The sequence below is a fragment of the Culex pipiens genome, chromosome 1 (genome assembly GCF_016801865.2).
Source record: "Culex pipiens pallens isolate TS chromosome 1, TS_CPP_V2, whole genome shotgun sequence".
NCBI lineage: Eukaryota > Metazoa > Arthropoda > Insecta > Diptera > Culicidae > Culex > Culex pipiens.
Window position 1 is genome coordinate 133,685,552 of NC_068937.1, and position 25,408 is coordinate 133,710,959.

A 25,408-nucleotide genomic window follows, 5' to 3' on the forward strand; every position below is an offset into this window, starting at 1 on the left:
ACGACGGGTTTTCTTACAAAAAAACATCCTTTTTACAATCTTCCGAAGTTATGCTAAAATCGATTTTTAAATATAACGTTAGAAGTACTTTTCTAAACTTCTTAATATTAACTAGGGTCCCAAGACGGATCGAATGAGACCGAAACGGTCCGAATCGGTTCAGCCAGTCCGGAGAAAGTCGTGTGCATATTTTCGGAGCACGGACTTACAGACATACACAGGCACGGACATTTGTTCAGAATTTGATTCTGAGTCGATAGGTATACGTGAAGGTGGGTCTACGAGGTCAAATAAAGCAGTTCATTTTTCAAGTGAGCCTTTCCAAAGGCAAAGCAAAAAAAATGTGATATCAAGCATAATGTTATTATTATTTTTTACGTATTAAAATTACATTTTGGAATAATTTAAATAATCAAAATTTGAAGAAAACGTATGGTGCTATTCTCTGATAATTATCTAAAGGAATCTTGAAATGATAGGGTTTTTTTAACTATTGTTTACCAAACAGGATACACATGTTCAATAAACGCATTTTGTTAGGCTTACAAAATTGTATGAAGACTTGTCCGGCTGATCAATGATGCAATATCATTTCTTTGAACATAATAAAATAACAAAATTTAAAACTAATTTTTAAACAGCAACTAAGAGGACTGCTAATTTGCAACTTGTAACGCATCACGATTGTTCGGAACTAACAAAGGTCGATTAAAACACGCACACGTGCCAACAAAACATCCAAGATTAAGTCCAACTATAAGTTAAGGTTATGTCCGTCCGCGGATCGATTCCAGGGCAAACTTTCTCTCACTCGCGCTCAATTTCGTTAAGGTGCTGCTGCATCGAACTGCAGCCCACGTGGAGGGCCAATATCGATCGAGAGGTGCTTCAGCTGCCGGAAAGATTGCTAAAGTGCGATAAAAATGGTAAATTATGGGCAGCCGCGATTTACGACTGGTGGTGTCGATAATAATTATGAATAGGTGTTTCCTCGATTTTTTGTTGTTGTTGTTTTCTGTTCCAGCAGTCAGCTGACACGACCTGTGGGAGCTTAATCGAGCGTGGAAAATCGATTTTCCAACATGAAGTTGCAAATGGAAAATGTTTAATGAACTGCGTTGTGTGGTGTCATATTGGTGTGCAAATGTGAGACTATGGTTACTTCTATGGAGTTTTATAAAGATAGTTACTACTTTCCCATAAAGCGTAACCATCTTAGGTGGTCCTCAAAAAAACCCGATTCGCGAATAGCATTACCCACTAACTTTTTACCAAGAACAAAATTGTGCCATGCCAAGTTTAGGTTTCCAGCAAAACACTTACCCTCCACCAATTTGCCGCGTTCCTGCACATATGGGTGAAGGTGAGGCTGAGAAATGGCTAGAAAAATTCCAGGTCGGCGCGAATGTGGGTTATAAAAACTAATAAACTATTCACACCTTGTACGGCAAAAAAGCTCCCGAGCAGCATGGAAAACCATTCAAAGCTATGTGCTCGTTAGATGGGCTCTTTTTTTTCGGTGTCGAAATGGCTGCAAACATACCCGGTAATTGTGTGTGTGTGTGTGTAGAAATGGAAACAGTAAACCGATTTCAATTTGAGAAAGAGAAAGAGGTGTGGGACTGATTCGAGACACGATTTGCCAAAAAATGGCAAAGACTCAAGTTAATACTAAAAAAATTAAAATTCATACTTTGGAATGAAATAGAAGTTTACTCAGTTTTTCGAATTAATTAATTTATCAAAGATTTTTCAATATCACTGAAATCAACATTTCTGGAGTTTTTTTTATTTTTTTTTTAAGGTCCTGTAAACATTTTTCTTTTTTTTGCCTTTTGGGTGTTTTTGAATACCCCTGACTCAAGGAGATTCTTAACATACCCAAAATGCAAAAAAAATGTTTATTGGAACTTTAAAAAAAACTCTAGATTTTTAGAAAATTATCATTTAATTAAATATACAGTTCGAAAACAGTACCTTATTAGAAATTGTAACAGTAGTTTACGCAACAAGTTGCAAAAACAGGATTTTTTCAGCACGAGTCGTACATTTATCCAACGAGGTTCACCGAGTTTGATAAATACGAAGAGTGCTGAAAAAAACAAGTTTTGCAACGAGTTCCATACAACATTTTTTGCAATTCCAAAAAACACACACTGAGTGAAATTTTATGTCAAATTTTCATGTATTTTGTCAATAAATCGTTTAAACCAAAAAATTGTTGGAAATTGTTACTTATTTTGAAAAGTGTTGCTATTCGATTCTGTTATTTTTGGTACAGAAAAGTAGGCTATTTCGTCGTTGACGAATGACAGGAAAAGTAAGTAGTTCCACGACGGAATTGCAAAATAGTAGTTTATGCAACAAGTTGCAAAAAGAAGATTTTTTCAGCACGAGTTGTACATTTATCCAACGAGGTTTACCGAGTTGGATAAATACGACGAGTGCTGAAAAAATCAAGTTTTGCAACGAGTTGCTTACAACATTTTTTGCAATTTCGAAAAACGCGGAATTATATGTCAAACATTTATGTGTTGGTTAAATTCATCGTTCAAAACAAAAAAATATTGAGAAATGTTACTTTTCAATACTAGTGTTGAAAAGTTCAACTTTTCAGCACCCATTTCAGTGCTGAAAAGTAGAACTTTTCAGCACTGTTATTGAAAGGTATTAATTTTCCATTCTGTTATTTTTGGTAGGGAAAAGTAGGCCGTTTCGGTTTTCCAGAAGGACAGGAAAAGTTGACAGTGTCACAGTGGAATTGCAAAAAGTAATTTTCGATTGCAATTTTTTTTACAATACAATTTTTGTTTTAATCAATTTTACTGATATCAAGTTTAACAAAACAATTGTTAAAATCCAAAATTGAGTGATACTCGGTTAAAACAAAACTAAGATCGCTTATGCCCTTAACCCGTGTGACGTCTTCTTGGGAAGTCAAACTCAGCTCAAAGTGCCGCACGGCGCTCTCCACTTTGGGTTGATTTGAGCCCAAAACAATGGGTCATAAATTAGCACCACGCGGCGGTTCTCTTTTGGCTGAAACAACATGTTCTAACATCGGGTTTGAGTCGCGAGGAAGGAAACTTTAATTGCAATTGTTATTTATTTCTCGAACGCAAAGTGAGGCGACTTTTGCCGGAAGATTTAGAGGAAGCACTAATTACTTGTTCATCGATGTTTATCGTTTTCCTGACTTTTCCAATTTGGCCTTGGTGCAACTTAGTGTTAATTTTAAATGCAGTTGCTGTTTTTGGCATTGAACAATTTTGAACTGTTCCTGTTAACTTTTGGTTTTTGGATTTAGGATACTATTGACTATAACCTGTTTGAAGTTGCTTTGAAATCGGCTACAGTTCCGGTCAGCTTTCATCAATATGCCAACCCCAATCCCAATCACCCAACAAAAATCGTGATCTCCCAGCCCAAACGCGCGTTTTACGTAACCTCAAGCTCGGATCCGATTCACATTCCACGACATCTACCCTCTTCCGGAACCCGCTCTCGATCTTCAACGCATAAATCAGCACTCGCACCTCGCGGCGAGCGCGATTTAGCATATCACATAACAAATTCCGAACAAGAGGGAAGCCGCGACAGGTTTTTTCGACTCACGTCAGGTCCGCTGCAGCTGAGTTGCATAAATTTTTGAGAAGAAAGTTTCTCACCTCACCGCCGCCGCACCCAAATCTTGAAACCCGAAAACGGTCACTTTCTCCCGGGAGTCACCACCCCGTCAGATATTCAAACTGAGAGTGGATACCGGAGGGTGGGGTGAAGTTGAACGCTTTGAATGAGCTTATTTTTTTTTAATATTTAAAAATGAAAGATAACAAAACAATAAGACATTTAGAAACTCACCACGTCAATTTTTAATTCACCACTGCTCGTTAACACGCGTTTGACAGTTGAAGTTGTCATTTTTTGTGATGCTCGCGTTCACTAATAGATGGCTCTAGGAAGTTTGACGTTTCGAATGTAAGCAATTTGAAATGTAAGAAGCAAAGTTGCATCATTCAACGGTTTAACATTGCAACATTGACCGAAAACTTACAGTCCACGAGATGGTAATGATGATGAAGATGACGATGGCGTTGAACGCGCTGAGTGAGGCGACTGAGCAGCAGCGGGAAAAGTCATGAGAGACTTGGTTGAGACGCAAGGAAACGAAAGTCAAATTAGTGGTGATGTTTTCTGATGGCGGCGCGAGATTAATTTTAAATTTTTATTATTTGATTTATTATTATTTTCCTCAGCGATTTAAACTTCATAAATTAAGAGTATGTAAAACGTATCATTAATTTATATTTGGATATAAAATCAAAATTATTGAAAATTTAAAAAATTAAAAGGTTAAGTGAAGTTTACACAGACAAAAAGACGTAAATCTCTATAACAAAAGATATATCAAAAATTTAACGGTCAATTTGAATGATCAGAAACTCACCACGTCAATTTAGAAACTCACCACAGCTCATTTACACGTGTTTGACAGTAGGTTGAAGCGGTGTATATTATTAAACATTACGTCTATTTATCTGTTTTTGAACTTCACCGTTCACCGATCTCGTGGGAACAAACGAGCTGCACTTGACCGTCAAAATTGTGCATTAATTCAAGAGTCATTGCTGCACGAAAACAAAAAAAAACTTCCTCACGTTTTCCCCCTAACAATTAGCGCTCCGAGAGTTATAACTGCATAATTAATGTGGTCGTTCATGATAGTTGTGGTGGTACCACAGCTGTAAAGCACTTTCCACAGCCGAATACCGCGGCTAATTAGTCAGACCGAACTTTACATATTTATTTGCCCGCGGGTTTCGATAGTGCACCCCGAAAGTGAACTCCGATTGAAGACGCACAGACAAACAGACTTTCCGTTAAAGTCACTTTGAACAATCGGAAACTCACCACGACGATTTAGAATTCACCACAGCTATTTGTTTGCATTTCTAAATGTCATTTTAGAACAGATTATAACCCAACTCGCCTTGCCAGTTTGGCTCAAAACGAAATGACACAAACTAGAAATTAGAACACATTCTCACCACAAATGTGCGCCCATCTCAAGAAGTGATAATTTGCTTGAATTAACACGTTAACTGTTATTCCCCCTTCAAAGAAAAACCCCCGTTAATTCCATCACACGCACTCTCGGTCACACCCCCCTCCGTATCGCACACGATCACCCCCGGACTCATTTGCATGTAGATCGCCAACATCTCTCAACCACAGAGATCAAGATGGCGCGCAGCGCCGCCACGCGGTGAAAATCGCAACCACCTCTTAATTAAACGGTTCAAGCTCGCAAGCGCTGACGTTCTTTGCCCGGGTGGTGCTTTCTTCGTGAGGCAGTTAACCTCACTTTTTTTTGCGTTGCTGAAGACACGCGTTTTTGAATGGACGAACCTTAATAATAAGCTACTGAGGGGGAGAGAGTTTTCAGCGCAAAAAGAATGAAGTGATCTCTCAATGTTCCGCGCGCTCTCCGCCAAGAAGACTCACCTCCTGTCATTGTTGTTGGTGGGTTTTTCGGCTGAAAGAAGGGCAGCAGGTGAAGAGCAGGAAAGGTATTTTCACCTTAATATGCGCTGCCGACTGGCGCGCGGAAAAAGGTCTTTGCCGTCGAGAGAGAGAGAAGGAGAGGAGGTATTGTTCCGAAGTTGCTCAAATTTCAGCTTCTCATACTTGGTTGCGGTAATTAATGGTATCGGTGGTGAAGTAATGCGATTATAATGACATGTAACAATGGGGAAGATTGTAAAAAAAAACTAGCAATTGCAAAAGTAAAAATAATATTCGAGCTATTGTGGACTTTTATAATATTTGTTCTATTTATTCTAAAATAAATTAAACATATCTTCTTTGCACTCCGAAGATGTTTTTTTTTGCAAAATTGAAAAAAAACGTATTTTTTGGTCCGTCCTACTTCAGATAGGACCACCCTAATCGTCAAACAGAAAAATCGGATAATTTTGGCCTGTGAACTTCCATGCCTAATTTTAGCCAAATCAATTTTGATGTGGATCCTTCTGGTTTGAGGTGGAATCGCTGAATATTCAAAAATCTTAGTCTTGGGATATCGTTTATCGGTTTGGTATCTTCAGCAATGCTGTAGGTAACGAAAAAAAAATGTGGACAGATTTTTTTCTGGTTGTTCTGAATTTTTGATTATTTTTCATAAAAAAAAACTTGGAAAGCGCACTAACTTTTGAACCTGCGGGCCAGATCAGATTTTTCTGAAGCAGTGGCGGGCCGGAACTAATATTTGATAAAAGTTGAAAAAGTAAACACTTTTTTCCACACTTTTTTTTCCATTTTTTATGGTTGGGTTCTTTTAAAGTAAGTATAAATAAGAACTATCGTTGCAAATAAGATTCATAAATCTTTATTTTAAGAATGAAAATCCAAGATTACATTCCAAAATGTGTTTATTTGACTTATTTTAATTTTTGTTTGTTTAAAATTGTATTGTTTTTACATATCATATCATTACATATCTTGATTTTTTTTTGCTGTTTGCGTTGTGGTGTACCTTTGTACAAATATTTAAAAAATATTTTAAAATGATTTAACCACACACTATATTTAAAAAGTGTAAAAATATATATTTAATCATTTTCAATTCGTTATCCTTCGAAATTCAAAGTTTATGAACAAAAAATATATTTTGGCTATATTCTCATTATGAATAATATGCCTTTTTCAGCTTATTTAAAAAAAAACTTTATCACTGAAAAGATATTCTGGAAAAATACATAATTGTTTTTGCTAACTTCTTTATTTAAAAAAAATAGAAAAAAGAAAAAAATCAAATTGAAGCAAACACAGTAAAAATTGAAAGAAATTTAAATTTAGTGTCTTTCTGTATGTTTTTAGACAACAATCCAAGTTTTTTCATAAATTTCACAATTTTACGAAATGGATAATTTTTTTTTCTTGCACCATTTTTCAATTTAGAAATATCAAAATAGAAATTATAGGAATTTTATTCAAACATGAAGAATGTTGTTAAAATATGTTCAAATTTGATCTCGAGATTTTTTTTAATCAGACATTCAATTTATTTATTTAATATTTCATGAACAGCCTAAAGGGCCGGTCATAGAACTATTTGAAAAGCCGTCGCGGTCGAGAAATGGTCTCACGGGCCGGACGTTAGGCAGGCCTGGCGTAAATGTTACTAAAGAGCTAATATCAGTTAGAAATAATGATATTTCTGATTTTGAATAGAAGTGTCTTTGTTTGTCCATCTCTGAAATATTTTTTTCGAGGGGCTAAGAAAATAACTTTCAGTTTTCTTTTTTTAAGATGAACATTCAACAATTATTACAAGAGTTGTTTTAAAAGGTCCTATAACCTATTGTGTTTTATATGTTTATAGGACCTATAAAAATCAAATTTGATACTTGTAGGAAATTACAATGGAGCTTTGATTTTTTTTCATTCCTGACTGTTTGAGAAAAAAATTTAGCTGAAGACGATTTTTTTTAAATTGCATTATAATCCAAAAGAAAAGTTTTGTGTGAAAATGTTGTGCAAGAGATCATAAACGTTGTAGAAATTCATGCCAATTTAATAACTTTTAACAACCATTATTGCAAATAATGAAAAAAAAAAAGTTATATTTTTAACATGGGATTTTCTGGAAATCTTTTTTCTTCGAAAAAGTATGGGATCAACCCATCCCAAATAATTTATTGATCGATGACAGACGTGGTGAGTTTTCGATCATTTTAACTGACCGTTAAAAGCTTTTTGATCGATTTGGAAGAGATTTACGTCTGTTTGACGATGATTTTATCGCTAAACAACATTGATGCATATACGTGAAGGTTGTGGGATGTGGTTGTAATGCTAAAAAGTTCAACTTTTTAAGCACTTTTATAGAAATAGATTTTATTTGTGTTTTTTTTTTATTCCTACTTTGTGGGACCCTGTGACCAAATAAGCCGTTTTGTTCACCCATACAAGGCTCCATACAAAAATGGTCGAGAATCTGTAATTTTTGAAGGAATTCCCTGATCGATTTGGTGTCTTCGGCAAAGCTGTAGAAAAAAAAATAGAAAGAAGGCATTTCAAAAGGGCCAAACATTCAATAATACGCCCATTTGTAATGTTTTTCTTGATTCTAAAATGTCAAAAATATTATTTTCGAAAAAATCATCAAATAAGTTTCAAAGTTAGAAGTTTTGTGGTGTTAAGGGTCCACATCGTTACCTTCGCCACCACCATGTTGACGCCTGTCATCCAACAAGCTGTCGATGACATGAATAGTTCCATATTCATAATCATACCCTTTCGCTTCTGCACCATGCACTCATAACGGTTCGCCAAGTTAACCCTCCTCCTCCTTCTGCGCCTCCCTAGTAATTGAACTACATTAGCCTATCTCTTGGAAGTTGAATCGCCAAGACCAGCATCAGATTGGACCCCACCGTCACTGCGTCACGTCGTTGGCGAAACTCCAACACTCATTACGCAACCCGTCCACGTGGACGCCCTTTTCCCGTCCACAAAGGGGGGGGAGTGGTCGGGGGTCGTCCATGGTCCGTAAGCGTCAACAATGGATGTTACAGTTCTTTCTTTGCAGTTTTTTTCTCTCCTTCTTCTGTGCGCAAAGTTTTCTTTTCTTGTCGATCACTGATGTTTAGCCGAGCGGGGAAGAAATAAACATTCCCTCAACATCGAGTCGACGTCGCGAGTCAGTCAGCTGGGCTGTAGAAACATGAAGAATTGTTTGTGAATGGGGGGGGGAGGGGCACCTATGGATGGCCCCTCCGCGCGACACAACACACAAGAAGTGGTGTGACGCCTCGCGAACTCTCACTTTCACTTTGTGCCACCAACGTGCAAGCGGGGTTCGCGGGCCATCGAAAGACCATAAACTTCCCCGGGGAAGGGGTCGTCCGGGTATTACGTGATTATAAAGTTGGACATCGTTTTCGAACAACCGGCGTAATTACACACGTGAACAAATGCAAATCTTCTCAAATTTCAATCAATCAACAATAAAACGGCTAATTTGAATTATCGGAAACTCACAACGGGAATTTTAAATTCACCACATTGCATTTAAACGCATTTGACAGCTGCTTAAAACTTTATTTTCACCTACACATTCTTTTTTTTTAAATTAGATGACTGTTTTAAGGGTGATTGATGGATTATGAATAAATATGTTCAATAATTTACATCTGCTTGTCTGTGGTTTTCCCAAGATTTAAGCGTAGGTGCTTAAATTTGAATAAACCTTCAATCAGTTCAATTCTGTTTTCTTGGATATTTTTCAACGATTTGTTTCTTAAAGCTAATTTTATTAACACAATTGGAATCATTTTAGTTTTTTGAGTTGTAATGCAAACTCTCTAAAGGTTGGTCAATTATGTAAATTAGCTATGCACCAAAGCTCAACGTGACCCTAAATTAAATTACTCGAACCATGTCTTTAAATTGCCTTCGATTGCGTTACCCTGAGACCAACGGAAAAGGTTAACCTCCAAAAAATCCAACCCTCACGACACGAAAGCAAACGCACTTTTCAACGTGAAACAAAAGCGCACATCCGTTAACCTTTGGTGTAGGAGACGAAAACAAAAAAAACCGTGTTAGATTCGCATTAATTAGACACAAATCTTTTCCGCCGCGTGACGCTGTCCGCGAACAAAAACAAGACCGCATGAATGGCACTCGATGTTGTGTCCAACGTAACACGTCGTGTACGTTTAATGAAAATTGGCATCGTTTTATGAGTCACGATTTAAGGGCGCCAAATTATTTCAAAATATCGTTTATTCAACAAAAAAAACTACATCAAAATCACACGGAAGCCATAAAAAAACTTACTCAAAAATTAGTGTTTGAACAACTGTCAGATTTTGAGTAAAATTTACCCAATGCTGATATTTGTCTGAAACCATATTTAAGGGTAGTTTCGGTGTTGACAAATTTAAAGTAATTTTGAATGACATTAAATAAAAACAAAAGGGACGATTAGATTGACAATCATTTGAATCCAATTAGTCAAAGTTTTACGTACACAAGAAAGAAGTCACGTCTCGCTGAAGACAGGTCGCTACATCAACCACAAAATGTTTGAGGTTAATGTTTTTTCGGGACAGATTTCACCACCCTGCGCCGGAATTGGCCTAATGCACCACTCGGTGACACCGCCACCTTGAATTCAATTAAATCCAATTAAAATACCATAAAATTTAAAGCCAAGGCCAAGTTTCCCTTTTTTTTCACTTTACGACCATCGCCGACCAATAAACAAAGTCCAAATCAAATCGCCCGGAAAACGACAACGACGGGCATGAATGCCGACTAATTACGGTGAGGTGAAATGTCGCCGCCGTCATCATCAATCAAAACAATGTCGCCTTCGGCAACTGTCACGTTAGTTGCCGATTTTCCCGCAGCGTGGCGCTGCGAGGGGTCAACTCTATTGTGCCCGCGTGGGTCATTCGCGGATACTAAACTAAAGAAATAAATGAGTGTTTTTAATGAAGATGTCAACCGTGACTGGGCTGCGGCTGGCCAACGGGCTTGTGGTAATGACCTGTTGCTTCAAGTGACAAGACCCGTGGGACCACCGGGCGGCAGGTTCCCACGAATGGGTCATTTACCGCCAGAGGTCTTCAACTATGGTAGTTTCTAAAATTATTTAATTTTTAAATTCTCTGATAAATAAATTTTGACATTTCCAGATGAAGATACAAAACCGAAACATCGATTTTTTGCAAAGTTTTCTGTCTATTGATCTGTGAAAGAGCATGAAAACCGCTGGCAACGCATTTCTTCGCGCTCTCACTCTCGTTTAAATACTTCTTCGTTGATTAGATTTTCCCAGTGTCTTACCCCTCTCCTACTCCGCTCGTTCGATGGAGGAGAGCTTTTGTTTTGGTTCATTGCCTGTTTTCCGCCGCGTTTTGACGCCGGTGTGACCTTTGTGGCATGCTCAAAGTGTAATTTCTAATTTTTCTTTTCTTTAAGCTCTGATTTAAAAGCTCGTTAACAGGTTCGCTAAGTTAAAGAAGAGACAATCAGATGTTTTTTAAAATGCAAAAATCAAAATTTAACGGTCGATTTAAACGGTCTGAATCTCACCACACCAAATTGGTTTTCACCACTGCTCCTAAATTTCGTGCGGTGCTCATGTTTGCTACTAGATGGCTCTTGTGAGGAGGATTTTTTTTATTAAATGACAAATGCTTGTCTGTTTTTTTTTTTCGACCGTTTCACCATTTAGCACCTCAAAACACATTAGCTGTCATTTTATCTTTCTGTCCATTGAAATCAATTCAATCGTCTTGCAGCCAATTTATATCACCTTTCAAATCTGGCCCCGGATTGCACAAAGTGCACATTCCCACCCCTGTTGCATAATGTGTCATTTTCAACGCTCCACTTATCCAGCCCTGACAAACCGCCCACCGATTTGTGCAAACATGCGCCGCCCTTATTCACCAAGCTGACTTAAGACCAGTCCGTTAATTGCGTCCACTAGCGTGCCCAGGGTGGGGCAACATGGGGCAGTTGCCCCACCATCCTCGGAAATTTGTTCTAAAATTGGGCAGGGGGTGTCCATAAACGACGAAATTTTCAAAACTCTAATATTTTTGCCCCACCTTCCTTGAGGACCTGGGCACGCTAGTGATTGCGTCCGCCGGAGCATAATCTCTGCATCTATTTTCCTCCTTCCAGCTTGGTCACAAATTATCGCTCAGATGGGCATGACTTTGCGGAATTTGAATCGAGTTTTAACCCTCAAATGACTTTACAACTCATGAATCTACAATTTAACGGTAAATTTGAATTGTTGGAAACTCACCACGGCACATTTGAATTCACCACAGCTCGTTTTGGCGCGTTTGACAGTTGCTTGAAATTGAAGCGCACCACAAAATTAAGCGTGTTGTGCGTGTTCAAAAATAGATGGCTCTAGTGAGGAGTATTTCTTTCTGATAAAAACGTTGAATGATTTACATCTGTTTGTCTGTGTTTACGCTTCAGAATCGTTAAAAGGTCGATTTTTTTCAAACTGGATTAAATTTTTAACTAAAACTAACTTGTTCACTTTCTTTCTCTTCCAGACACCCCCCGCCCCGTAAACCCTCGCCCCCACCCACCGGCACGAATGTTATGGAACTGCGCACGATGACCACCCCGAAGCAACAGCGCGAGGACCGGCGGTACTCGATGCCCCACGGAATGCACGGCACGTTACCCCCGGGCGCGTCCGACGATCTGCACGCGTGGTCCATTTACAGGTTAGTTTTATGTGTTTATTAATTTTTGTTTTACGCGCTTTTGTTACGTAATTTACGGACCTTGCTCCGGTTATTATTGTGAAGGCAGACAAAAATCAAAATACGAGCGCAACCTGTCAAAGCCTGTTGCGCCACGGGCTGATGTACACGCTTACGACAAACCACTAAATTTTTGTATGGCGCAACAGATTTTTTGCGGAACAGAAGAGATGCGCACTTCGGTTTGGTGGTGCGCGGATAATATTGTCGAGTGAAAAAATCGTTTTGACAGGTTTGAGACTAAAAAAAACGGCACTTTTATGACTCAATTGAAATAGAAATTTCCTCAATCAACGCCGCAAATAATAAGTTTGCATCGAAATGATCGTGGAGACCACCGGTTTGATTTGAATGGGAAATTCAGCTTTTGTTGTGATTTTCCTTTATTTTATGTTCCACGCCACTTGAAGGTGGAATTGGCTGGTGAAGGTCGATGCCATGCAGAGAGGAAATCGAATTTGGAATTGTATTTTCAAGTTTTGTTTTGCTTGGTTTTCAAACATTATCAAGGCAGTTTCAGTTGTTTGGAAAAAGCTGTAGAAAAAAAATATTCAAAACGTCAAGTGGACATTTAAGTGGGTGGGTTGTAGCAATGTTTAAATTTATAAAACTTTTTTTAACGCTTTTCTCAAATGTTTTTCTCGAATGGCTTCATATACAGTTAAACTTCGCATAATGCACATGCGTTACGCTTTGTATTTCTTTGATTACTTTAGAACGACACAATATTTTTGCAATCCTTTTCTAGCTACTTGTTCGTCTTGTTCCAATCTACAATTAGCTTAAAAAAGATTGTAAAAATATTGTGTCTTTTTAGAGTAATCGAAGATATACAAAGCGTAACGCCTGCGCACTATGCGAGGTTTAACTGTAAAGAAACAATTTTTTTCTGGAATTTGGGGCTATTTCTAAATATCGTGGATGCTTGGCAGTTTTCAGCACTCCGTACATTTTTTGTGTGGACAATTCTAGATTTTTTTAGATGGCCCTGTAAGCTCATACTTTTATTTTAAAAAACTGTAGAATCGTCCACGAGGAGGGATAGGGGGGATTGTGAAATCACAAGAAATTCACGTGGTTAATGGATGGTCGTTTTTTTGATTAAATGATTTATAAAAGAAATAACTGTTTCCCGGAGTAAAAAAAGGTGCAGGTGGTTATGTTGTACATGACCAATATGACAAAGAACTTTGTACAAAACTCTAAAAAGTAAATCCATTTTTATTTATATTTTTCAATTCTTCGCCAATTTATTTAATCTTTAATAATTAATTCTAATTTAATGTTTTCAATAATTGGCACCTCTATGGAAACAAATTGCCAAAAAACGAAAATATTGCCAAAACAAGCATGTTTTGGAAAACTCCGGGTGTGGCCAATCCTGTCAAAATGGTCATTTTCATTACCAGTTTAAAAAACCATGCATTTTGATACTAATATTGCCCCAATTTGTATGGTTCCATAAATTTCCTCCCGGGAGAACCTTCCCTCAGGGCACTGGCCACTCCGGGTGTGGCCGATACTCTACCAATTCGTTCCCAATCATTTCGGTAATCCGGTGACCGTTCTGGCAACCTTCAATAACTTCTTGGACCTCCTCTCAAGTTCGTGCACCACCTGTTTCTTTCAACGTGTGCGTGTGTGTGTGTGAGCAATACAATTCTCAACGTAAGGTCTGTCTTTGATGAAAGTGTGATGGACACTAAATCCTCCAGAGGCTAACTTTTAGCTTAAATAGTTGGCACGGCATCCACGCAACAGAAACAGAATGTCACGCCAAGGGCATGCGACGGTAACGCTACATTTTCGAAAATTTTTGCATTGACACCGCAGATAGAGCTTTAAGACAAAGTCCTTTGTCAATATTACAACGCTGTAATTCTAAAATTATGAATGCAGTGAAACTTCTTTTTACGCGATGCGTTCCGTTTTTATAATTTGTCGATTTCTCTGGAACGACGCAACATTTTTGCAATCTTTTAAAAGCAATTTGTAGATTTTGTTCAGAACTACAAAACGCTTTGCTGAAAAAATCAAGTTTTGCAACGAGATCCATACAACATTTTTTGCAATTCCAAAAAACACGCACTGAGTGAAATTTTATGTCAAATTTTCATGTATTTTGTCAATAAATCGTTTAAATCAAAAAAATGTTGAAAAGTGTTACTTTTAGAAACAAGTGCTGAAAAGTTCAACTTTTCAGCACCCATTTGAGTGCTGAAAAGTAGAACTTTTCAACATTTATTTTGCTATTCGATTCTGTTATTTTTGGTACAGAAAAGTAGGCTATTTCGTCGTTCAAGATTGACAGGAAAAGTAAGTAGTTTCACGACGGAATTGCAAAAAGATATTTTATAATAATAAATCAAGAACAAAACATTTTTTTAATAAACATGCGTGGTTTTATCAGCAACTGTAAACAAATCTTTTGTTTAGTTTCGGTCAGTTATTTATGTAATTAATATGAAAAAATGTGCATCAAAATAAAAATTATTATTTTTTTAATATTTTTATGTTCACTGTAGTTTTTGAAACGTTTTCTCTGATCTTTTTCGGAAATAAATGTGTTTAAATGTCTGTTAGGTTTTTTTTTTTGTTGTTTAAAGCCAAATTTGTTAACAAAACATATTTGTTTATTATGAAAAGTGAGCAAAATCAATCTTTAGATCATATCATATCATTAGACCTACACCATGCATCAAAACATCAAATATCGGTTAAATATGGTATGAAAATAACAGTTTGCCTATAGTGGACCCGGGTCCACAATCGGATTATGGACCCGGGTCCACTATAGGAAAAGGGGGTCCATAACAGGCAAAAATAACTTTTTTTTTCAAATGGCTATTTTTCTGCTCAAAAACAAATAAACTGATAAAACAAATAGTCAAAATTGTTCAGAAGACTTCAGTTTTCATTGTTTTGTACAAAAGGTTATGAAAAAGTGCTTAAAATATTGAAAATTTATGAAAAATGAGCTTCGGCTCTACTAGGGGGTCCACTAATGGTTAAAATACCCTACGTCTTGTGCAGATCTACAAATTGATTTCAAAAGATTGTAGAAACATTACACTGTTTTCGAGAAATCAACCTAACAAAAAGCGTTACGCCTGAGCGTAATCGGGGGTTTTAGTGTATCTCAAAGATCTTGGGACCATACAAACATGAGAGCTTACATTAATGGTCAAAATAATCGAAAGCATGCATTCAGATTCCTTTAACCTTTTGTGAAACCTCGAATTAGATCAATTATTATGCTTTTTCGTTTCAATATTTTCATCGACATGGTTGTTTATCTACTTACGCTCTCAAAACATGATTCAATCCCGATTTAATTCGACCCATTTTCTCCGTCCAACTACGTTTGCCTCCCATCTTCAGAAGCCACACATCTGTGTGGAAAGTCGTATTGAGTAATCGAGGGAAAAAAAGCCCGTACTAGATAACAGTTAAGCATGCTGCATTGCCAAACCGCCTAAAACCAATCATTTCTAGCCTAGTTTGCTAGGTTTGAACAATGGCCGAAGCCAGCTTTCAAGGAGGCTCTCCAGAGTGAACAAGAAACCAAAAACTATTGAAATGTTTACTCACATGCGGCTCAAGTGGCTTATGGCGAAGCCAGAATCCGCTACACATGTTCGATTTTCCAAAAACCCTCATCCGATGCGGTTGGGAATTCGGTTGGCTCGCTGATAACTGACCCGCACCACAACGAGATCTCTCTGCGCACAAGAGAAAAGTAACCTAATTTTACCACCCCGAGCCAAAAAGATCTGCAACCAGCATATTTTTTCTTCTGTGGCGGTGTACAATTGACGGGGAGAAAAAGCGCACGCGGCATAATTATCACTTTTTCACCTTGATTAGAGCCCGCGGGCCGAATGGGGCTTCAAACTCTGGAAATTTGCCACGCTGTTTCTGGACTTGGAAAGGTAGGAAAATGACTTTCTTTTTGTTTTTGAATAAAATCAATAAACATTAACTATTTTGATGGAAAAAAGTTTTAGTTGTCAACTTCACATTTTATCAAATTTTCAATTATGTTTTTCTTTAAATTTTTAAATATCTGATCGAAAGCAAATCACACAGATTTTAATCTCATCTGAAAATTTCGTCAATCAACATTTTAATTCACCGCGTTTGACAGGGGGATATTACGTTACGCCACGCAAAAATATTTTGCAAAAAAAAATTATGGCAATTTTCGTCTGCTTGTCTATGTTCTGCCCTTTCGACCTTATGTCCTTTTTTTGTATTTCGTGTTTTGTCCTTTCAACTTTTTGTTCTTTTATCCATTTTTCATTCTTCAATAACATCGGAAAATGGATTTCATTTGTGTCTTCTAAAAAAAACGAAACTATTGGCACTACGCCCCCCGGGGCATGGCCTTCCTCTAACGTGGGATTTCTGCTCCAGCGCCTCTGACGAGACAGGAGAAACCGGGACCGACGTTTTACTTCACCATCCGATAGAAGCTCAGTGGATAAGGCGGGAATCGAACCCGCGTATCATAGCATCATCGGGATCGGCAGCCGAAGCCGCTACCCCTGCGCCACGTGTCTTCTATTTGGCTTAAATTGTTCAACCGTACAAGTCTCCATACAATTCTGGCCACTGTCGATACGATAATGGTATGCAAATTTCTAACTAGGAAATTATGTATCTGATAGATTTTGTATCAGATATTCTTTCTACTTTAACTTTTTATCATTTAGAATTTAATTTTCAAAAAAAAAGACATTTTTTGTTTTTTAAAGAAGTATGAACAAATTACATTTGGGATTTTGACAAATACTTCATAAGGCCGTTGTTAATATTTTTTGAATTTTATGTCCCTCGACTCTGACCAAAGTCGAGGAGGGCACAAAATAAAAAAAAATAAATAAACATTGAATTTACGAGCCATGGTTTAAACATTTGAATGAACAAAGTGTTTAAAAATGCATTTTACACCTGCCCAGTTGTTTTGCCATCATTAGTTTCCAAAATACCGAAGTATTGAAAAAAAAAAATTTTTGCAAAAAAAAAGTTTTTGCGGTGCTGGTACATTGGAATTTAATAAAAATTCAAAATACTTTTAATCCAGCCCAAAAATGCTTAATATGATAATACATGCAGAAAAATGCGTTTTAGATTGTTTTAAGTTGATTTGACTTCTATTTTCATTAAAATTTTGCAGATTTTTGAAAAAAATAATTTTTGCCCCCTGATTTTTCGAACCAATTTTGAAAGGGGGCCTAAATTGACAAAAAAACAAGTGATATTTTGATTTTCAGGACAAAGCATTTTTTTTGTTCAGTTGTGACTAGGCTTAATGATTTTTCACGCTCAAAAAAAATAATTTTTAAGGGCACTTTAATTCCAAAACACAAAATTACATAACAATTCAAAGGAACTTCAAAAGTGTTCAAAAAACCTGGGAAACTTATGTGAAATTACAAAAAGTACTTTTTATACATTATTTTATAATATTCTAGTATTTATAGGAACTTGAAATTTTTTTCCAATTTTTAAGGTGATACTAATAAAATTTAAAAACCTTTTCTAAATTGCTTTGAACCAAAAAATGTTCTAAACATTACATTATCGGGCCTTGCAAAACAAGTTTAGTAAAAAAATGAAAGTAAAACAAAAAATATACAGAGAAACCTCTTTTTACGCGGTGGCGTTACGCTTTTTGTTTCGGCGATTTCGCTTAAACCGTACAATATTTTTGCAAGCTTCAAAAAGTGATTTGTAGATCTGAACAAAACCTACAAACTGCTCTCAAAAGATTGCAAAAATGTTGCGTCGTTCCAGAGAAATCGACAAATTAGAAAAACGTAACGCACCGCCTAAAAAGAGGTTTCACTGTATATAAAAATACAGTCCAACCTCGCTTTGTATTTTGTCGATTTCTCAAATGCAAATGAATCAATTTGTTCGTCTTGTTCCAATCTACAATTAGTTGCAAAAAGATTTCAAAAATGTTACAGTAAAACCTCTGTTTACGCGGTGCGTTACGATTTTCTGTTTCGTCGATTTCTCTGGAACGATGCAACATTTTTTCATTCTATTAGAAGCAATTTGTAGGTTTTGTTCAGATCTACAAAAAGCTTTTTGAAGCTTGCGGAAACATTGTATGGTTTTAGAGAAATCGACGAAATAAAAAGCGTAACGCCACAGCGTAAAAAGAGGTTTCTCTGTACAAAGCGTAATGACTGCGCACTATACGAGGTTTAACTGTATAACATAAATTTTAAAATGAAGCATGCGCTAATTTTCTGTTTAGTTAAATTGTCGTTTTATGAAACCTTTGTTCTCTCAAATTCGCTTCTGTTGTATCTCCTTTATTTGTTTGTGTACTGATTAAGAAAACAAAACAAGGTTTAACAGGTTCTAGTCCAATCAAAATTAATAATATAACTTGGATTTCTTTCAACACTTTGAACGATATCTTAAGTTCAATAAAAGTAAACTTAAATGCTTTAATCCCTCCCTTCAAAAATTTAATTGAAAATCAGGAGAAAAAAAAATTGTTAAAAAATCATTAAAAATTGTTGTTCACTCAACACAAAAATCAAAAACAGTTCAGAAAATAATTGAGAAAAAATATATTACCAAAATAAATCATATTTTGGTTATTTTTGGTTGATCAGGATTAATAAATCAAATCAACAGATCTCGTAAAAATATCACGGACGCAGAAAAAATCTCAAATATTCTAAAAAGAACTAATCTTTGAACAAAAAAATAACAAGGTGAATATGAATAAAGCATAACAAACAAAAGCCAAAATTCATGGAAATGAGTCAAGTAGATCACTTGGTTTAAAAATAACTGCAGTTATGGAACCCTTCGCATTTTGGAATGACTTGATGGTTCGGATTTTTTAAGTATTCTTTTTCACAGCAGTTAAAAAATTTGTACCATTTCCATTTTTATGTTTATTTCTCTTTAATTTTTGTCCTGAAGAATATCTTGAGGTAAATTGTTTTTGTTAAGCTTTTAAATTGAAAACTTTTTTACATAAAAGGATGTATAGAAAACATTTGTTAAATGTTTTTTATTTTCAGCATTGAATGAGTTAGTTGTTAAATTTTACGGGAATTCATGGAAATTCATATTTCACAAAATTGTGAAAATTCACTAACCCTAGTTGTGACCATGGGCATAGCAGAAAAAAATATTCGATGCTATCAAAAAATTTAAGTTTTCCTAGGAAACATTAAATATGCATTCTAGTTCCCGCTACAATTGCCGAAATTTTCTCATTTTCACCCAATTAGCACTTATTTGTATTGAAATACCCCAAAAAATACAAATATCTCAGACTGTTTGACTATTAGTGAACCATTTCAGTTTTGAAGAAAAAAATCACGACATACATGAAAGGTTGCTGAAAATGCCATATAATGTTAAGTTTGTTTCAAAGGATGAAAAATTGTCACGATTTGAACAATATTTTGTATTATTTTGGAGATGGGACCAAACTAGAGACCATAAGTTTTTGAAATATCGATTCAATTTAAAAAAAATCGATTTGCATCTGTTTGTCTGTGGCATTATTTTTCTATCATCGACCGTAATTGAACTTGACCACGAAAACAAATCCGGTGGCAATCGCGATGAAAATAATCGAAAATTTGCCTATCAACAGTCAGCTCCCGGGCGGGGGTGAGCTTTAACGAAAATAGGAAGAGAAACTTGACCAATTTGACCACCACCCCCGTCAGCAGCATAATTGAGGGTGGTTTTCCAATTTTCTTCGCCTGTCAACGGAAAATGAAATATTGCGCGTTTATGCACCGATCCACCTAGCAGTGTGCGATGAAGCGTCAAATTTAAAACTCGGTGAAGTTCACTCTCTCTTCCAGCGTGTCTCTGAAATTGAAAATAATTGAACCACTTCAATGTATGCTGACTGACTGACTGATGGCGGAATCAGCACCAAATAGGGGATGCTGGCAGGCAATTAGCAGTCGTACGGGAGAAGCCGGGGGGTGGACGGTTTATCAAGATTGCTTAATTGCGGCAGCACTTTGGATTTGTTTGAAGAGCGAGAAGAAAAAAGCTTGGCGAAATGGAAAGTTTCGTTTTGATGGGTTGGATAGTTTTGAAAGCAAAAATGATACAGTTCACAAAAAACATCAAGTTTTATGCACTTTTGTTTGCTTACTCGTTTCGCAAATTAAGACATTACAGTTTGAGGTTTGTGCAAATTGAATAATCATAACTACAAGCTGCGATCAAAATATTGATGCAATGTTGAGTTACGTCTGGACCCAAACTTGTGAAATTCAAGTTTTTTGTGTGACTTCAAATCCAATTTTCGCTGGCCGGCAGCGAAATTATTGGAAAGTATAGTTTGTTTCAAACTTGGATTACCTTTATTTTTTTTCTTTTTCCTTCCAGACAAAACCTCAACTCAGACTTTGCCGACTCGGCGCTCGGTTCGTCGGACAAATCCCCGCAGCCATACAGCCCCCAGCACCGCAGCAATGGCTACCGGGACGATTCGGCCGCCATCTCGAACCACCCCCGCTACGGCGGCCCCAAAGCGAACCCGCTCAACTCCAACATGTACACCTACCTCAAGTTTGGCCTGCCGCGGGTCTTCCCGCCGAACGGAGGCCGGGGGCCGCGTAACTCGTCCAAGGCGAACGGGCGTGGCCGCGTGAACCGGGGCTATCGGGACAGTAGCGGACCCGGGCCGGGATCGTCCGGGTACGACAGCAGCGATAACGAAACCAACCGGGGTCGAGTGCCAGCTAATTTAAGGTTAGTGGCTTGATTAACTTTGAAATTCTCTAGACTGAACGACAATTTACCTTTAGCAGAAAATACCGCAGCGAATCGGATTTCCGTGCAATTGGGGCGACCGCCTCGCGGCCAAGCTCCCGCGCCCAGAACATTCCCCTGGCGGCGCTCAAGCAGGCCAACAGCCGGGCCAGTATAGCGGGGACGCACGTGTACAATCCGTACGCGACGAACGTGCGGCAGCATCACAACATGCGTTCGCAGAGCGAAGCGGACCTGCTGGCCGAGTGGGACTACGACGACTCTCCGGCGTACGGCGAGACGCGGATGTACCCGGAGGAGATCTACAACACCCAGAGCCGGAGGCACTCGATCGCGGGGCTGGTCTACCCGAACATTCAGGTGCACTGTCTGGACGTGCTGCCCGGGTTGAGAGGAGTTTCGCTGCAGGCCAAGGCCGGGGACCTGTTTGCCATCATGGCCACGTCGGGTCGCGAGGGAACCGCGCTGGTCGAGGCGTTGGCCGGAGTTCGGTAAGATTCTTGAAATTGTCGTTTTGAAACTCGATTCTAACAAAGTCTTTTGCAGCAAACGAATGGCCGGAGAAATCCTGGTCAACGGTCGTCAGGTCAACCGACGCATACTCCGACAGCTGTGCGGGTACGTTCCCGCGCTGGACAAAGCTCCGCTGGATCCCCGGATGAGCGTCCAAAGCACACTCTCGTTCCACGCGGCACTCCGCGGTCCGTACGACCGCAGTGACCTCGAGGAGCGCGTTGACATCCTCGTGGAAGACCTCGGCCTGACGGCAGTCCGTTCAGCCAACGTGTCCCGCCTGACTCACTCGGAAAAGCAGCGACTGAATGTGGCCTGCCAACTGCTGACGCAATCCTCGATACTGCTGCTCGACCAGACCACCGTCAACATGGACATCTTCGACACGTTCTTCCTGGTGGAGTACCTGCGGCAATGGTGCAGCGCCGGCCGGATGGTCATCATGACCCTGCAACCGCCGACCTTCGAGATCCTGTCCATGTGCTCCGGAGTGTTGCTACTTTCCGGCGGTCGCACCGTTTACTCCGGCAGCCGCGCGGATCTTCCGCGACACATGGGCCAGCTGGGCTATCCCTGTCCACCGTTCAAAAATCCGGCCGATTACTACCTGGATCTGGTCACGCTGGACGACCTGTCGGCGGCTGCGCTGCTCGAGTCGTCCGCCCGGATCGAGTCCCTGGCCAACTCGTGGGACCACGTCAACTCGGAACCACCGCTCGCCGCTCCCGTTGCCAACATGCCCGAACCGACCAAGAGTGCCGGCTTCTTCGGACAGATCAATGCCCTTGCCAAGAGGTACGTACTACAAGACTGATTTATTTCTCTCCAACACTCGCATTTTACACTTTCCCCCCCAATTTTTGTCCCAGATTTCTCGTTCTCTACTCGCTCCAATATTCTCGTCTCTACTGTTACCAACTCTTAATCTCCAGAATCTGGCCTTCTACGTGAAATTAACTTTAAAATGACTATTTTTCATGAATTCAAACACAAAAACAATTATGCACGCGCAATTGACAGTTGTGCGTTACGATGCCTTCAGGCGTTACGTTTTCGGTTCCTCAAGGTTGTAGGCAGTGGTGCCAGACACACAGCTTTGTCTGGTATCACAGACTTTTATGTTGTTTCGAGAAATTTTGAAATTCACAGTTTTTTGGGTTGACAAAGACATACACACCCAGATTTTATCTAAATATTGATGAAATCATTAATTTTTGAAAATAAAGATCGTTTGGCACGTACTGTAACTGAAATTTTTCGCTCAAACAGGTACATGTCCTACAAACAACCCGGATCGCTGCTCAACTGGATCAGCCGGCTTATCCTGGCTGCCGTACTCTCCCTGCTCGTGGGAACCGTTTTCTGGGATGTCCCTGCATCCGATCCGCAGTTAAACCTGAACGACCGACTAGGGTAAGCAGCGTTAGAGCACTCCACGATCGATCTCTGTAATCGCAATTTCTTCTTCTTCAACCAAGCTTCCTCCACTGCATCATGATGGTCGCGCTGTGGCCCCTGCTGATCCTGCAGATCCGCGACGTCCAGGAGGACCGACGGCACGCCGAAAAGGACCTCCGGCTGGGGCTGTACGGCCGCTTCCTGTACATCATCATCCAAACGACGCTGAGCGTCCTGCCAAGTCTGTGCATCTGGCTGGCGTACCTTCTGCCGGCCCACAGCATGGCCGGCCTGTACTCGTCCTCGAGTAACAACGACATGGGAATCTACCTGTACATGGGTACGGCAACCCGAAATCCGCTTCAAAATTACACATTCTTACCCGTAATTTTCCTTCCTTCTCCCCCAGGTTACATGCTCCTCTACCTAATGGCCATACAGACGATCGTGCTGTTCGTCGCGCACCTCGTGTCCTGCGGCATCTCCGGCACGATCCTGACCACGCTGATGCTGCTGGCCGTGTCCAGCCTCGGCGGGTACGCGCTCCACTCGCGCAACATTCCCGACTTCCTGCGGTGGGGCGAGGTGCTCTCGCTGGAGAAGTGGATCCTGCCGCTGCTGACCGAGCAGGAGTACAGCCCGGAAACGATCGCCGCGCTGACGAGCCAGCAGATGTGCCGGAACAAGCAGGTAACGCATGCGTTCTGGCAAATACGCAACAATTTGCGTTTCGGAAAAACGCAGATTTTGGCGCTTCTCGTACAGAATTCTAACACTTCACTTCACTTCCAACCCAGGTCCAGCACCAGGAGATCATCGTGCAGCAGCCGTGCCCGCCGCCAAATGGCACCGCCGTCCTGGTGGACTACCAGCTGCTGGCGCGCGACCACGTGCTCGACCCGACCGACATGTACTCGTCGACGGTGCTGGGGCTGCTGATCACGTGCATCCTCTTTTTCGCGCTCACCATGGTCGTCTTTCTCGCCAACTGCCAGCACCTGTTCCGGAGGCGCGTCGACCGGCGGCAGAAGCGGATCTAATCTGTGCGGCAATTAAGAAAGAAAAAAGGGAAGGAGTTGTTGTATCATTCACGAGCTTAGGATTATAAGTAGATTCGGACAATTGACGGAAAGAAAGAAATGTTTTAGTTGATTATTTTATTTAATGGAAATTAATAGTTTGTATTGCTTTTTGTATAGTTGTAAGGCAGAACAATCTAAGAAACGGCAAATTATTTAAGATTTTAATTGAATGTTTTAGACGGAATTCTGATGCGAGGGTATGTGCGTTACGTTTTCGGCAAAGCTGCGGTTGACGTGCTAACGCTTGAAAAACGTAATCTTTTATTCAGAGTAAGCGAGTGCAAGAAGAATGGAAATAGATGAAAACATATATATGTATTTTAAAAACAGACCATTAGCTGTATTGAGATTTAAGTAGCAAGAATGCACGAAGGCATTTAGATAAAAAAGGAATTTGAAGAATGCTCTTAGTTGAATAAAGTTCATTTATTTTTAATAAACATGTGTGTTTCATTTATAAGATATCTTCCCATATTTTACGTTGGTGATTTTTAAAATGGTAACGTATAATAACAGCGTTAAGTTCGCCTGATATGTCAGAATCGCTTCGCACTGATAAATGTAACGCCCCGATCGGCCTTGGTAAGCCCGATTTTGTCCAACCATCAGACTGATCGGGTCGTTACATTTCTCAGTGGGTTGATGGTACACTCAAACCCCGATGGTTTGATACCAACTGTTGTCAAACGAACGGGGTCACCTTCTAGTTTGACACCCCTTTTACACGGAGTTCACACACACTACCAAACGTTTGTTTTGATAGTGTGCGTGAGCGCCGCGTAAAAAGTGACAGTTCGTCACTTTTTAGTGCAGTTCGTCACTTTTTAGTTTGACTTTGACCAACCAACGGGGTACAAACTAAAAAAGTGTCAAACGAAAAAGTGACCAACCACCGGGGGTTGAGTGTACATACCTTACATAAACGCATATATAACTGATCTAATCTTCAACATACTTGCAAGTATCAATAAAACAAACGATTTTCATCGTATGTTATCATGAGAATATCTTATTTTGCTTTTATATTAAAATGGAATTTGAAAAATGATGCACAACATTCAAATCTCGAGTTTAAAGGTCCAATAAACCAAATTTTTAGTATTTGCTTTTTGGGTGTTTTTGAAACCGCCTTGAGTCAGGGGTATTAAAAAACTCATATAAAGCAAAAAACTTAAAATTTGGTTTATTGGACCTTAAAAAAAACTCCAGAAATGCGTTTTTCTCAAAACGAACGTACATGATGCTTTTTGTAATGTTGGCGTTGAAATGATAAAAAATAAACGGTAGACAAAATCTATATTACAAACCAGGCCTTCCCAACGT

The 25,408-nt window shown here is 39.1% G+C and overlaps 1 protein-coding gene across 3 annotated transcripts in view; it reads left to right on the forward strand.

The window, feature by feature from the left end:
* Positions 1–24,525, forward strand: part of LOC120431840 (uncharacterized) — a 66,208-nt gene extending 41,683 nt beyond the window's left edge. For 2 of the 3 annotated variants that reach the window (XM_039596971.2, XM_039596976.2), the window contains 8 exons: positions 12,096–12,272; positions 20,706–21,071; positions 21,128–21,583; positions 21,639–22,400; positions 22,875–23,018; positions 23,084–23,343; positions 23,413–23,693; positions 23,801–24,525. In XM_039596971.2, the coding sequence (XP_039452905.1) occupies positions 12,145–12,272; positions 20,706–21,071; positions 21,128–21,583; positions 21,639–22,400; positions 22,875–23,018; positions 23,084–23,343; positions 23,413–23,693; positions 23,801–24,043 (2,640 nt within the window). In that variant the 5' untranslated portion in view covers positions 12,096–12,144 and the 3' untranslated portion in view covers positions 24,044–24,525. The remainder of the gene's footprint in view (positions 1–12,095; positions 12,273–20,705; positions 21,072–21,127; positions 21,584–21,638; positions 22,401–22,874; positions 23,019–23,083; positions 23,344–23,412; positions 23,694–23,800) is intronic. The other variant, XM_039596981.2, reaches the window with a different exon arrangement.
* The last annotated feature ends 883 nt before the right edge of the window (positions 24,526–25,408 follow it).